At 42.1% G+C, this 15,032-nt stretch overlaps 1 protein-coding gene across 1 annotated transcript in view; it reads left to right on the top strand.

Moving 5' to 3' along the window:
- The first annotated feature begins 8,239 nt into the window (after positions 1-8,239).
- The window catches only part of HDAC2 (histone deacetylase 2), a 34,251-nt gene continuing 27,458 nt past the window's right edge, over positions 8,240-15,032 (top strand). Inside the window, exon 1 of the mRNA XM_072408779.1 lies at positions 8,240-8,470. Within this exon, the coding sequence (XP_072264880.1) occupies positions 8,419-8,470 (52 nt within the window). The 5' untranslated portion in view covers positions 8,240-8,418. The remainder of the gene's footprint in view (positions 8,471-15,032) is intronic.

Below are 15,032 nucleotides of genomic sequence, written 5' to 3'. Positions count from 1 at the left end.
ATCTGTGAGTCCCTGCAATGTTCTTATCCATTTCCATAAGGAAACACCATTAAAGCATGGAGCACAGGTTATGTTACACGTGTACTCTGCCAGTCCCGTGACAATAGGCATCTTAATGACCATCTACCACCTCTTGCTTTAAGTCCAGCAACTATAAAGTGGAAGGGGGGGATTTGTTGACCAATCCCAAGATCTAGAAATGTATTAGGCCAATACTGGAGTGTTCCTAGGTACACCAAAAAATATTTTTTAAACTAGGCTGCAGCAAAGGAACAATATATAAGAAGTGTTCATTCCATTAAATAAAACATTTTTTTATACTTTGAAATTATAGTTTATTTGTTCAGTATAGTGATCCCCTGACAGTTATAACAATCCTGAAGCCCAACTAAATACTTTCCATGTACATACAAACCCAGCAGTACAGGCTCCAGTCTCCAACTAGCATGTTGCACAGAAAGGTCCCTTACCCACGGTGGGGAAGCGATGGTCTCTCCAGGGAGGATCTGACACACACACCCCTGTGGGCCAGGCTTATAGCTCAGCAAAGCTCACATTCCCTGCTGATTGCAGAGTCAGAAGGGGAAATGTTGGTTCTCTGCAGAGGGATCACTGCTTCCACATAAAGTACTGGGATCCTTCTTTAAATGATGAGACAGAAGACAGGTTTCTTTTATTCAAGCAGTGGGTGCTCAAGCAGTGGGATAAAAAAACAGACTGTGAAAACCTGGAATGCATTTGATTGATTTACAATGAAAGCTCGGTTGTCCCCACTAAGGCTGTGGGTGGGGTAAAGATGATCAGTGCTGCAGAAATCACTGTCTAAAGACTGTCCCTTTCACAGCTCTCCATTGAGCAGGAAGCCTGAATTTTGCATGTTGAGCCTCTGTAAAGGTAGCATTCACCACACAGAGCAAAGGACCCACTCTGCAGCTGCTGCAAGAAGACAGGCCCTAATATTTAGGCCAGTGGTGGCGAACCTATGGCACACGTGCCAGAGGAGGCACTCGGACGCCTCTCTGTGGGCACACATTCCCGACCTCGCTGGCCATTGGCTGTGCCATTGTCCCTCTGTCAGCCCATGCTGGCTACAGAATTTCCCTTCTCTGTAATCATCAGTTAACCCTCAGAATACCAGGCTGTGGGTGGGAGAGGCAGCTGATGTGTATTGAAGTTGGTGTGTCTTGAGCCAGCATTGAAAGGGTGAAAGTACAGAGTGGAAAGTTGGGGTGGGGGAGGGGGGAATCTTGTTTTGCCATGTCCTAGTTATGAGAAGTACAGTATAAATTAAGCTGAATACACAGAACAGAGCTACACAGCCCAGGGACAGGAGTACCAGTCTGCTATACCTAGTCAGGACCAGACAAACACAAAGGTTGAGGTAGAAGGTAAGTGCCTGTTGAATGTAATGGGAACCCTGTAACTGTGTGTTGCTGTCCACAGTGCTTTAAAAAAAAAGTTGTGCAATGTGCTTCTTCGTGCATTCTTGTAATGTGAGATATAAATAAGATTTTTTTTTACTAATATTATTTTTGCTGTTTGCACCCTACTAGGAAGATGTTGATCATTTTCTGTCTTAGTGACAATGTCTTAGTTACAAAAATAAATGAAGGCGGTAATTTTGCACTGTGGTGATGGTATCTAGCCTACATGCTTTTAGGAGGAGATTGGACAAATTTTGGAAGGAAAAGTCCATCACAGGTTACTAGCCCTGATGGGTATGTGCTACCTCTATATTATAGATGTGGGCCCCTGTGAGATATAGGGCCTCGACTAGATGGGCCATTGGCCTGATCCAGTGGGCTATTCTTGTCAGGTTATCAGTCTTATCAGGTTGGTGCTCAATGCTTGTGTTGGGTTATGAATTGGTTCTGTCATGAGAGCGATGGATGTACATTGCATGAATGACATCCACCCTTATTGACATCTGTTTTGTGCATCCAGTACAAGAAATCCAGTTACAATGTCATAGCATAGCAGCAGGTTGTGTTTACCCGACATCACATGACCCATGTAATACTTGGTGTGCTGGGATAGCTTGGTGTGCAGGGCTCAGCTCTCTATAGCCTGTGTGTGTGCTAAATGAGAGGAGAGGACAGACATGGCACTCATTGTACTGGGATTGTCAGGGGGAACTTTGTATTGGCTGCTGTCCATAGAAACCAACCTGGGCTCCTGCTAATGGGAAAATGAGAGCTTGGATGTACAATAGAGGTGAATCAAAGGTAGGAAATGCATTTAGATGCCTTTTTTAGAGCAGGCCAAAAGATAGTGGTCAGTGGAACATTGCCTCCTTGCGCTGGTGGTCAGCAAATTCAAAAGGAACCCCAGCTAAAATTAGGGATGGGCGAGAATGCCTCCGACAATCTCACGAAAATATTTCCAAACTTCTGATGGGTCTGCGAAATTTCGGCGAACCAATTTTGCGAATTCAATTGAAGTGCAGGTTCCCACGGTACCTTGGTTGATAAGTACAGCCTGGAGAGCGTGGGAACCTGCAGTCACAGCTGCCTGGAGGCACGCGAGTACCTCCATTTAGCTGTGAGATAATAGATAAACTCTCAATGGAGTTTCTCTATTGATAGTTCATCTAAGTTCAGTTCCCACAGTCACCGGGCCGATAAGTACAGCACGGGGACCATGGGAACTTGCAGACACAGCTGATTGGTGGCACGTGAGTGCTTTCAATCAGCTGTGACTGCAGGCGAACTCTCAATTGAGTCTCTCCATTGAGAGTTCATCTGAGTTGAGTTTCCACAGTCACCGGGCTGATAAGTACAGCCCTGGGAGCGTAGGAACTTGCAATCACAGCTGATTGGAGGCATGCGAGTGCCGCCAATCAGCTGTGACTGCAGGCAAAATCTCAATGAAGTTTCTCCATTGAGAGTTCATCTGAGTTCAGTTCCCATGGTCACCGGGTTGATAAGTACAGCCCGGTGAGCATGGGAACTTGCGGTCACAGCTGATTGGAGGCACGCAAGTGACTGCAGGCGAACTCTTAATGGAGTTTCTCCATTGAGAGATCATCTGAGTTTAGTGAGAAAACGACCTTGTGGTGAATCACAAGGCTGATCTCGGCTACATGTTCTGTAAGCGAGAAAGGCCCGAGTTGCCGCGAGATTGAAATTAAAAAATTTGCTCGCTTATCCCTACTAAGAATCACTGGCGTCCATTCAGGAAATATCAATTTCTTTAGTGTTAACTAATAGTGGTAATTTTGGTATAGGAATAGATTTGTATTGGGTGCTTCATTTTTTTTAAATTTTGTGTTATTGTAGACTCCAAGTTGACAACACCAAAAATTAGTACAGCAAAAAAAGCAAGAACGGATAGTGGAAGATCATTCTAGGAGGCCTGGACAGAGTCCTTTGGAGTGATTGGACACAATGGGAAAGAGTTATGTATTCTGTTTAATGACAGTGTTGTGTGTCGCGTTTCGCACATCAAGTGTCCAGCGGAACTTTGACACCAACCACAAAAGTGTTGTCAAACTTGGTGAAACTGAAAGAAAAGAGTTTCTTAAAGAGAAATTGGGGAAATATCATTTCCAGTTTTTGCAACTATCTTTCTAGAACAAATCATCTGACAGCTTTCAGTATTCAAATTTCACTGTGCATGGCAAAACATAGTAAGCCCCACTCTGATGAGGATAATAGGAAAACGGCCATGTTGTCTGAGAGTAATTCCCTTTTTTATGATTTCCCAAATAAGGATAAAATTATTCAATGCATCTCTGAAATGCCACTTAGAAGAAATACTGTTAAAGATGGAGTCCAGGGCATAGCAAGTGATGCTAGTCAGCAGCTCACCACTGACTTACAAAAGGCAGCCTGTTACTTCATGTGCTTGGATGAAAGCACAGATATAAATAATCATGCAAGGCTAGCAATAATTTTGTGTTATGCTGTTGGTGACATCATGGGATAAGAGCGGGTGAAACTGGTGTTTTTGCCTAAAAGAACACAAGGAATAGATATCTTCAATGCTGTGATGGAGGCTTTTTTGTCACAAGACATAAGATCAGAAAAAGTGGTTTCAATTACTAGTAATGAGGCACCTTATATGGTGGGGGCAACATCTGGTTTCAGACAGTTCTTTGTCAAAGAAACAAAACATCAAGTCATTCAGTTCCATTGTAATAAACTTCAAGATGCTCTTTGTGCCAGGGAAAGCATCAAAAAAATTGACATTGTCCTCAAAGATGTCACAAAAATGGTGAATTACATCATGGCTCGTGCTCTGAATTTTCCACAGTTTCAAGCACTTCTAGATGAGGTTCAGGAACAGTATAATTGTTTACTTATATACAATAATGTCCGGTGGCGGAGCAGAGAACAAGTCCTGGAGAGATTTGTAGCCTTTTTACAGATTTTTACAGATTTTACACTACACTTCAATGTACTGAACAAACAATTACAAGGTGTAGGGAAAACAGCAGAAAAGATGTTTTGTGATATCAAAACATTTGAGAGAAAACTGCAGGTATTTGAAAGAGACCTTGAAAGTGGGCTGCTGAAATATTTTCCAAATCTAACAATGCGTTTAGAAAATTCTACAACATTTTCAGAAAATCCTACAAGCCATCAGGGAATGTAAAAGGAATTTTCTAGCATTGTAACAGCTGCAAAGGTGAATTTTAATTGCTGATTTTTAGAGTTCCGTAAGATGGAGACAACCCTGTGTGAAACACTAGAGAAAATGTAAAGAGGGATGAAAAATTACAGCACAGTTAGTGCCTAAAATGAAATCCTTAAAGTGTGGAACTCTCTGCCAAATATTTTTAAGTCAATGCAAGCATTTGGGTTTGCTTTCTTTACTTTGTTTAAACATTTTATGTTTGTGAGCAGCTGTTTTCAGCTTTGAATTATATTCATATGAGCCAAGGTTAGACAAATTACCCAGTCCAACAAAAAATTAGTTTTGACAATCAGAAACTATAGCAAACTTTTCTAAATCAGTTTTTGTAACAGATTTCAGTTCCTCGGTTTTCAGTTTTTCCCTAACATGTACAGTTCCTGAGTTATGAATACTATTATAGTTATTATTGTACATGCATGTATTTTGTACTAAAATGTAAGCATCATTAAAGTGAATGTTAATACATCTTCAGTGTAAAATAAAATTAGGCACACTGTGGTATAGATCCACTGTGTCAGTCAGGTGCCATTGTTTCTTCAGAAATACTTGGAGTATGATTTTCTTGTGTACTCTTTGTCTGGATTGTCGCGGTACAGCATCCAGCAGTAGTCAGCCATCATACTTTCTTTCCAGACACCTTGGTTGCGGTGCTCCATTACCTGAATGTCCTGGTAAAAATCTTCTCCTTGTTCGTCACTCACCATACTAAGATTTTCCAGGAAGAATTCTAGATGTGAGTGCAAGAAATATACTTTTAATGACATGCGACAACCCAATTTCTGGTATGAATCAAGCAGATTCTGAACTCCTTCCTTGTATGCAGGAGACTTATGGTTGCCCAATAAATTTTCACACAGCCACTTGAATGCATCCCAAGCTTCTAGCTCAGCTGCTGAGAGAGATTGATTGAAAACATCATCCTGCAAAACAGAGTTGATCTGTGGCCCTATAAATATCTCTTACTTCATTTTTGCAGAGCTTATGTTTGGAAACTTCTCAACAAGGTACTGAAAACACATGGAGTTTGTTTTACCCATGGCCTTTACAAGGTTCTTCATCAAGCCCAACTTGATATGGAGAGGTGATAGAAATATGGTATGCGGATCAACCAAAGGCAGAAACTTGACACTGCTTGTTCCAAGCTCATAGGTATCCCTTGGTAGCCAATCACATTTGACATAATGGTCTCCCGTAGATCGTCTGTCCCACAGGCATAGGAAACAGCAAAATTTTGTGAATCCTGCTTGCATTCCCATCAGCAACCCAATACCCTTTAGATCCCCACAGATGTTCCACTGGTGTATTTTTTACTGAATTGCTTCAAGTAGTACCTTCATGTTGTCATAGGACTCCTTTAGGTTAAAAGAATTAGTAATCAGTAAACTTGGTTTGGAATTACCATTATGCAGTAAGACTGCTTTGAAGCCCATTTTAGAGGAATTAATGAAGATAAGCCATTCAGATAGAACATGCTCTTGTGACAAACTGTTAAAGAGTGCATTTATATCATGACACTAGACCAGTGAGCCATCACTTGTGAAGAACGTTGTCAAGTTATGATTTCGTTTTCTGTAGTTACACCCCTTGCAAGCAAGTGCTTCTGTTTAGGCCTTGAAGCAAGAAGTTCTGCTTTGTCTTTGGGGAGATTTAAATCACAAATGAGATAATTCAGCTCTGCTTGTGTAAAGGTCTCTGGTTATGAATCTTCATCGGCCAAGTAGTCGGGATCAGATGATTTGGGGTTGTAACTGGCTGCAACTCCAGTGCAATCCTCATCACCTTCTACCGAAGCAAGTCCATCATATGGCAGTACCGCAACTGGCAATAAATCATCATGGGGAACAGGCCCAATTGCAGAATCGAGGCTGGGATATACAATTTTGTGCTTAGTTTTACCTGAGAATCCACATTTGTTAATGCAGCAAAAATAGCAGTGGATTACATGGTCATGCGGTCCTCTACACACCATCAGGATTGCAAATGGCGTTGCTGCTTTATGCTGATTTAGCCAATCACGCAGTCCAATGGAACAACTAGCACAGATGACATGTTGAGCCCAAGATTTACCCTGGTCACCAAGTGGACAGTCGAAATGGAATTTGTGTATCTTTTTAAGTACTGTGATAATTTGGCAGTGCTGTGCTTTCGTCGTGAATGAACCACACACGTAACAGAAACTGTCTAGATCAGGGGTCAGCAACCTTTAGTATCAAAAGAGCCATTTTGCCTCCTCTTCCACTAAAGAAAAATATTCTGGAGCCGCAAAACATAACACAGTTTATAAACTTTTAACAGTTTTATTATTTTTTTAATTTTACCTGTTACAACAAGTGTGCATGTGTAGGCCTACTTTGAAATAAATTAAACACTGAACTGTGTCTTGGGAGGAAGGGGATCCCCCATCAGAGATCTCCCCGCGGCAGCGGAAGGGAGCCACAACAAGGAGGCTGAAGAGCCGCATGCAGCTCCGGAGCCACAGGTTGCAGACCCCTGGTCTAGATCATCAAGGGAATTTCTAGGCATGATGACAAATGAAATCAATCTCAGCTAGTGCGGTCTCTAACCGTAAAAAAAGAAAACTGTAGTTAAATGTTGTAATATGTTAAGGCTATTTATAACGAATTTCACAAAATGTATAATTAGCTATATGACAAAAACCATAAGTGCTAGAGAAAAACTGAACACAGGTTAGAAATCCGCATCAAACATTCTACAAAGCCCACATAAAATTATATCTCATAAAAATGACATGTTTACCTGTGTTATCAGCATTCATACAAAAGGCAAAAATCACAATATTTGTTTAAAAGCATGCCAAGTCCAAACTTGTACATATTTATAAAAAGTTGTATCATTAAAAACTCTGTTATAGTGGTATTCTTTTAAGACAAAATATGTTTATGTATGAGTAGCTTTTTTAAACTAAAACCTCAGTATTCAGGTTAAATTGCTGTGTTAGCGATAAATAAGTGGGTTTTGGGTTGCAATTTGGGCACTCGGTCTCCAAAAGGTTCGCCATCACCCACTTAGGCTGTGGCTGCTTCATGAGAACGCACTGGACTATAGTCTGCACATGTTGTTCTCATACATGTGCAATGTATTTATCTGGTTTACACAGAAAGCTTGTTCCCCATGACCAGGTATGATGGTGACATATCACCTCATCTGCCTCATGAGCTCCACACACTGCACAGCAACACATGACCACAAGCCTCTGAAATGGGAGGGACCGGCAGTCCAGCGGGCCAGTAAGATGCTCGGGCTGCACCATCCGCTTAGTATCCGGGGGGGAGACACACCAGGGAGATTATTACAAATCTCCCAAAGGCCTGGCATTTAGAACGCGTTGGCACACACTTTTCCTATCTCAGCCCCCATGCTTGGTTTGTTCCAGGCGGCTGCGCGCACATTGCCTGCCCTAGTGTGGCTGATGTTTTGAGGAGGTTCTACCCCGCCTCCTTTGTCAAGAAAGCCCGCCCACCCCGTGGTATGTTAGCAAAAACCCCGCCTCAGTACTGCCTCTCACCCATTAGAGTCTATGGAGCTCTGCGCTGCACCAAGTGAAAGACCCCGCCCACTTTTCATCCAGCACCGCCCTCTCCGCCTCACCTGGCCCCTCCTACCTCTGTCTGCACCGTGTCTGTATGTGTCTATGCGCGTACTCGGCCGAGCGGGAAATTTCCATTGATCACCGACTAACGGGTAACAGTGGGGTGAATAGTGTAAGCCGGAGGAATCCGGTCCTGAGTGCTGCAAGGTCCCGGTGTGAGCGACATCTCTATGGCGTACAGTCAGGGGGGCGGCAAGAAGAAGGTCTGCTACTATTATGATGGTAAGGAGAGAGCAGGGTGCCGGGGGCAGCACCGGAGGGGGGAGGGGCACCCTGGCGATGTGATCGCATGCTCCGTGCACCCAGCGAGCCCGATCGGGGCTTTGTCTAGCCGGCTGTGCTCTATACAGGTGACAGGCAGGTTAGACAGAGGGAGGCTGGGCCCGAACTCCGAGGCCGCTGGGTAGAATGAATAAACATGGCCGGACCCCTCCTAGATGGCTGTCAAAGTGTGGCCAAAAGTTTTGCTGTGGGGTGCAGAGCATCTGTGTGTGGGGCAATTGGGCGACAGTGGCCTCCATCATGGCCTCAGCTGGGGGAAAGTTCTCCTCCCAGCCATCTCTAGTGTGATCAGTGAAGGTCCCTCTGCTCACATTCCATTGTATTGGAGGTTGGATTCTAACTTTGGACCATTAGGACCGGCTACACATGGCCAGCGATCAATCTGCAACTTTAGAACTCGTTTTGTAGCCGGAAAAACGGAAATGAATGGGAGCTGTCACCTCCCCGTGTTGCACATTTTACATGCGCTTAGTGTCGCGTCTTCTGGTTGGTTCTGCTGATCCGCTTCCGTAGATTTTATTGGAAACTTTGTTGGAAGTGTCTGATGTAGAAACAATCGAGGAGATTCCGCTACCTCCATTTATTGCAGAATAACCGCAGATTGCTCCTACAGCACCTTTCAGGTGTTTTGTGCCAGCCTCAGCAACTGCCATTAAGTGGTGCATATGGCGCCCAGTGAGCAGTAACTATCACAAATTGACCATCCATGTGAACAAGCCTTTCACTTCTTGTCCCAGAGGCAGAACAGGAAGAGTAGGGGACCTCTGTACTGGAGGTATTATTCACTGGAATAAATTGGGTGAAATTCTCATGTAGGGATACTGACTGCAATAAAAACATCAAAAATGACCAGCATGGCATTATGAGAGTTATTGGCGATGGTGCAATCTTGTGATTGCAAGCTATCCCTGTTAAATTCTATTGCCATGCTGGCTTTTCTCAAAGTTTATGGCACCACTGGCAGCCTTTCACCCAGAGACATAAAGTATGCAGGATAGTACACTTGCAATAAAAACCTGACAACATTTCTTTTCACACTTTATTCATAAATAACCTAAACAAGTTTTGGCTTTGGATAGATTTACAATGTTGTATTGGCTCACCTACCTGCCAGATTGGATGTTCACATATTCTAAGCTTTTTGTGTACCTGAAAATACATCGGTGCAGATCCCACATACAGTGACTGTTCACTCCATTAATGATACTTTAATTTGCAAATTGTTGAAACCCCTAAATACCAGGATCTGGTTACAATGGAACTTACCAAGAAGTGCAATATATAAGGCAGCAAGTAAACAATCTCAGGAAGGTTATGTATAGAAGCAGAAAATATGGGCAAGTGTAAAGATCCAGGTGGCTATGATGAGCCAAATTTTGATAGCTAGATGATTGGATCAGAGCATCTCCGAAACTTGTGGGCTGTTCTTGGTATGAAGTAGTTGGTCCAAGGAAAGAGAACCTGGGTACCCAAGGATCATTGATGGAGGAAATCCCCTCCAAAAATGCCCTCCAGTCTGATCCCACAGAAGCTATTGTAGCACAAATTGCTAAAAAAACAAATTGCTAAAAAACCTTTGCTAGCCAGCAGAATTGGGAAAAGTAGAACTAAATCTTGGAACAGTGGAAGCAGATGGCCACCATGTTTTCTTCTTGATGTGGGTGGATGTTTGTGTTGATTTCCTGGAGATATGTTGGTAGCAGGGTGTGCTATGGGGAGATGACAGACAGTGTGATCTAAAGGAACGTATTTTCCTTCTAATGCTAAGATGTCCACCATTGTAATGTAGGAGTAATAAACCATTTACATTGTCAATGACAATCCCTGTTTGAAAGACCAAACATTTTCATCACACCTCCCAAATCTGCATCACATCTCGTGTGTAACTTTAGGAAGTTTTGGGTCATCAGTTGTACAATATGTCATTAGAAGTATCTGATCTTTGTGATACCATAAATATATACTTCCTGCTCTGTTCTAGAGATGTATGACTTATGCTGTGTATACAATGTTCTCCCTAGTCCCTTTAAGCTGGGCGCACCACCTGGCACTTTTCCGTAACCACCGGCTATTTTTGGGTGGGTACTCAAGAGATGGGTCACAATTCCAAGGCCTGCCACCCACCTATAATTTCTTCCCACGCAGCTTAAAAAACTTCTAGGTTGAACACTGGTATCATATTTATAGATTGGGGAGCTGGATGTGTAAAGGGGGCTTATTCTCAACATTTGTGCAAGTGATTGTTTTATAGGGCTTTGTCAGGCAGAACTAGGCCGTCCTAATGATGCCTTCAGGCTAAATGTGTCAACAGGATGCTTGACTGTTGTGTGCAGACCTCTGATTTTATTTCCTGGATGGTGTCTTTGGGAGCTTTGTTGTTGTAATACTGTTCATTTGGATTGCTGTGCATGTGGACTTCTGTATTAACCAGTTAGGTCTATGCAGCCTAAAGTTCTGGATATGGGAAAGATGTACCTAATACAACTTCTGAATATACTTAATGTATGACTATTCACACTTATGTTTTATGGCTATGTGCAGTGTAAATCTTGATATTTATGTTTTTTTTTATTATTTTACTTTTTTGGGTGTTATTTATGTCACTTGGATGAAAAGGTGTTTATTGCTCGTTGTAAAGTAACTATTATTTATTATATGCCGGATTTCTTTTTTAACACAAATAACTTCTTTTAAAGTTAATAGTAGTGAATATGTGGCTTGGATAAGTCGCTCCAACCTTTGTGGTGCATAGAGCCTATTGAACTTGAACTGTGGAAAGTAAAGCTCCCCTCATATCCCAATGTATATTTGGAACCACAAGTTGTGTTGCCTTAGTATGGGGTGCCATTTAAAATACATGGCACATACTAACGTTCGTGTTACTGCAATGCACATTGCAATAGTGGGTTTTGGCCATTAAAGGTTTGCTTTTTTTTATTATAGAATTCACATTTTTAGTCTTTCTACTAGTTTTTTCAAAAAAGTAGAATGTTACTTAAAAATATATATTTTTTATTACCAAGTAGATAGATAAATGTTAACCCTCAACATGTTTCCTTTTTACTTTCTGAGTCACCATTGTGAACATTACGTCTTTCTTTGTGCCCTGGTAGCTATTGTCATCAAGAAAGTGATGAGAAACCCAGAATAATACGTTTGCAAGTAAAAGGTAAACTCTAACAGTGGCACCTTTTCAGTGATAATTGACTTAAGGGGGAATTCTTTTTGTGCTGGATTGCCATGCATGTTTAATGGCACCCCACATGCACTCTTTCAATGCACTAAAGCACAACACCTGGTATGAAAGTATGACAAGTACTACTTTTATTTGGAGTGTAGTAAGTTGGGCAATTCCTTCAAATGAATTGTCTGCCCTAACAATACACAATTTTTGTAATTTGTCATTTATTAATACAGAGCACTATATAAGTTGGGTTTGACCTCTTTTGTACAGGGTCTGCCACTCGGCCACTTTTTCCATCGTCTATCTGGGATTTTTAACTGATACAGAGTTTCATGTATTTGACAAGCTCCTCTGTTAGTAGAAAAGCCGTTTCTTTTTGTGTCTTCTCACATACTGCTTTGAACATAAGCACTGAACTGTACTAATCATCTCCTGCTGATGCAGAGGTCTTTTATTCTTGTAAAAAGCTAGGCAGAACTTTTTTTTATTTCTCTTTTCTCATTGGCTTTATTTATTATATACTTAGAATTTTGCACTTGATGGAGCACAAGTTTTAAAAAAACGTACTTTTTATTCCTTTTTTCATAGCATGAGCGTTTTCCTTTGCAGATTTTTTGAACGTTTCACTTATGCTCAGCACTGTTTATTCTACAGTGTGAAACATCAACTTTCCTTTCACTGAGCAATTCTCAAGGTGTTTTTTACCTGTCTGCTTTATGCAGCAGAGGAAAAGTATTAGTAGATTATAATATGATCCGCCATCTTGTTATAAAAATGTTGAGCTTTTTCCAGTTTGCTCTGCATTGTGTAGTGCAGCCATGACACATTACCACACCAGGGGTCGGCAAACTCCGGCCTTTAGGCCAGATACGGCCTAGCCGGTAGTTCGCCTAACGCCCCCTGGCCGATCCGGCCTAATGCCAGCCAGCAACCTGTGGCTCCAGAGCCGCTATTTACCGCGGCCGGCGTTGATACTTCCACCACCGCAGTAAATAGGGAAAGCTCCCTAAAGGTAAATCCCCCTCCTCCGCAATGCATACGGAGGAGAGGGATTTCACTTCAGGGAGCGTTTCCTGGTGGTGGGCGGAGCTGTTAGGGCGGGTCCGGCCTAGTGTGCACTACACATTTCTGTTGGTGAACTTGGACATGGAAATATATATTCGGCTTCTTGTATATTTTTGTTTTGCCTCAGGATTGGCTTTACTATAGCAGAAAGAGTTCTGTGATTGAAGGGGAACCTATCATGTTACTTTTGTCCTGGGAACCCTTTCATTCTACATTCAGGCACAGGGTGGTACGTATACAAGTACAAAAAAAAAAACTTTGGAGAAATGGAAGTTCTTAAGCATGCTGTATTTGCATGCAGACCGTCCTAGGTAGCACCAAAATATTCTACCTTCAAGTGGAACTTAAGTTCTCCTTTTACAAATCCTTGATCAGGGAAGTCATTATTTCAGAAAGGTGCTGACCATGTTCCTGCAAAATTGTATTTTACCTGCCTGATCGCCCTGGGTCCTGGTATGTGCAGCATCAGCTGTGTTTGTGAGGGACACCTGGCAAATCCTGGCACGTTCTAGAGATGAATAAACTCTCTCAGGAGTTATGCCACCCTGGCACAGCCAATCTAGATGGCTGAAGAGTGCTTCCAGGAAGAAGACAAGAAGGAAGATAGCAGCATCCTGCCATGGATTGCAGATAGGTAAGTCGCAAAGCTTTAGTTACTTTCATCACAGAAAGCACTGAAATCTAATAAATGAATTGGGTGAGCCGGTAAGTTTGGGGGTTGTCTGATTTTCTGCGGCTTCTAATGCATTACAATCTGCAGTGAAATCAAATTAGGCAATTTAGAGTAGAAGAGGAACCTGTGTTAAACCTAAGGTACGGCTTCAATTCAGCTTTAAAATGTTCCTCACTTGGACTAATTTTTGAAATTCCTAAAGCAGTAATAGTGAAGCACCTCATATTAACCCTTTTGGTTCCAACCATTGTATCCCTAATCGTGAACTCACACAGAGCAGCTAGCTTAATCCAGCTATCCATCAGCAAGTGCTTACTTATCCTTAATTTCTGCAGGAATGGGAATGTGCTGTTATTTATTCAGGGAGTATGTGCTTGTCTCTAGAGCGGCCAGCCAGCTAGCTGCTCCGCGTGAGTTCAAGCTTATGGCCCTCTGCATCAGATTGTGTAATTGTGGCCTCCAATGCAGGACAGAGTTTCACTTATGTAGTAGGGTCTGCCAGCTTGCTATTAAATGTGATTTGGGCAGTCGTAAAGCCAACCATCACATTTGTGAAGGTTGGCTTTTCCCCAAAAACCTTTCGTGTTCCCCTTTCTGGTAGCAAGAAAATGTATTTCAAGCCTGGAAAAAGATGTTAGCTTTGCTAAGCACAGGAAAGAGTTAAAACCCTATGCAGTGTTCTCCCCTGCCCCTTTTAGCTGGGCACACCACCCAGCTGTTTTGGGTGATAACTGATGAGCTGGATCACAATACAGGGGCTGCTACTCATCTACTATTTCTTCCCACCGGGCTTAAACCATTTTCTGGCACATAGCACTACTATGTGATAGAGATATAAATGGGATAATTGGGGTAAACTAAGTGTTAATAAGGGGTTGAACATTAATATTTTTTGCCAGGTTGCTTTAGTACATTATCTGTAGATCAGCCATCCCTTTGATCAATAGATATTGGAAACAGTAGATGAGAAAATAACAATATTGTTAGGCAATAATGTTATAGGATCCTAAAAATGTTTGTAGACACTCTGTCCAGTGGTTTTTTTTCACTGTAACAGCTAAAATAACTTCCATGTTCACACAGCAACTCCCCCATTCATTTTCTGTATGTTTTATGTTGGTTACAGACAGGAACTCTTTAAGCTTTAACTCTTTAAGCTTTTTTTGCCTAAAGATTATTTAAAACTCCCCAAATTGTATATTTTCTGAAAGCAGAGACTCTGTAGAATATAGTAATCAGAGCCAAGCCCTTCTGGTGGCATTCATCACATTTGCTGGCTCTTTGACTCCCACCAGGATTGTTGTAGGCTAACCTGTCCCTCCTGGGTACTCTGAACTATCATGGTGGGTGACAAGATAGGGACCTGCAAGGGTCTGATGGGGGTAGACAGCTTATTTAGTGCCCTATAGGTTTTTTGGTTTACTTTACTGTCACTTGAGTCACATCTACATTATAGCTGATATTGGTGAAAATAATGTGATCACACCGCAGGTCACCACAATGTCCAGGACTGTATGTTTACACCCTTTGCAGTGAATAAAAAAATACTTACCTGCCATGCATGCTTCTTGTAAAGAACC

The sequence above is a fragment of the Pyxicephalus adspersus genome, chromosome 4, assembly GCF_032062135.1.
Source record: "Pyxicephalus adspersus chromosome 4, UCB_Pads_2.0, whole genome shotgun sequence".
NCBI lineage: Eukaryota > Metazoa > Chordata > Amphibia > Anura > Pyxicephalidae > Pyxicephalus > Pyxicephalus adspersus.
This window is presented reverse-complemented; position numbering and strand designations above follow the sequence as displayed.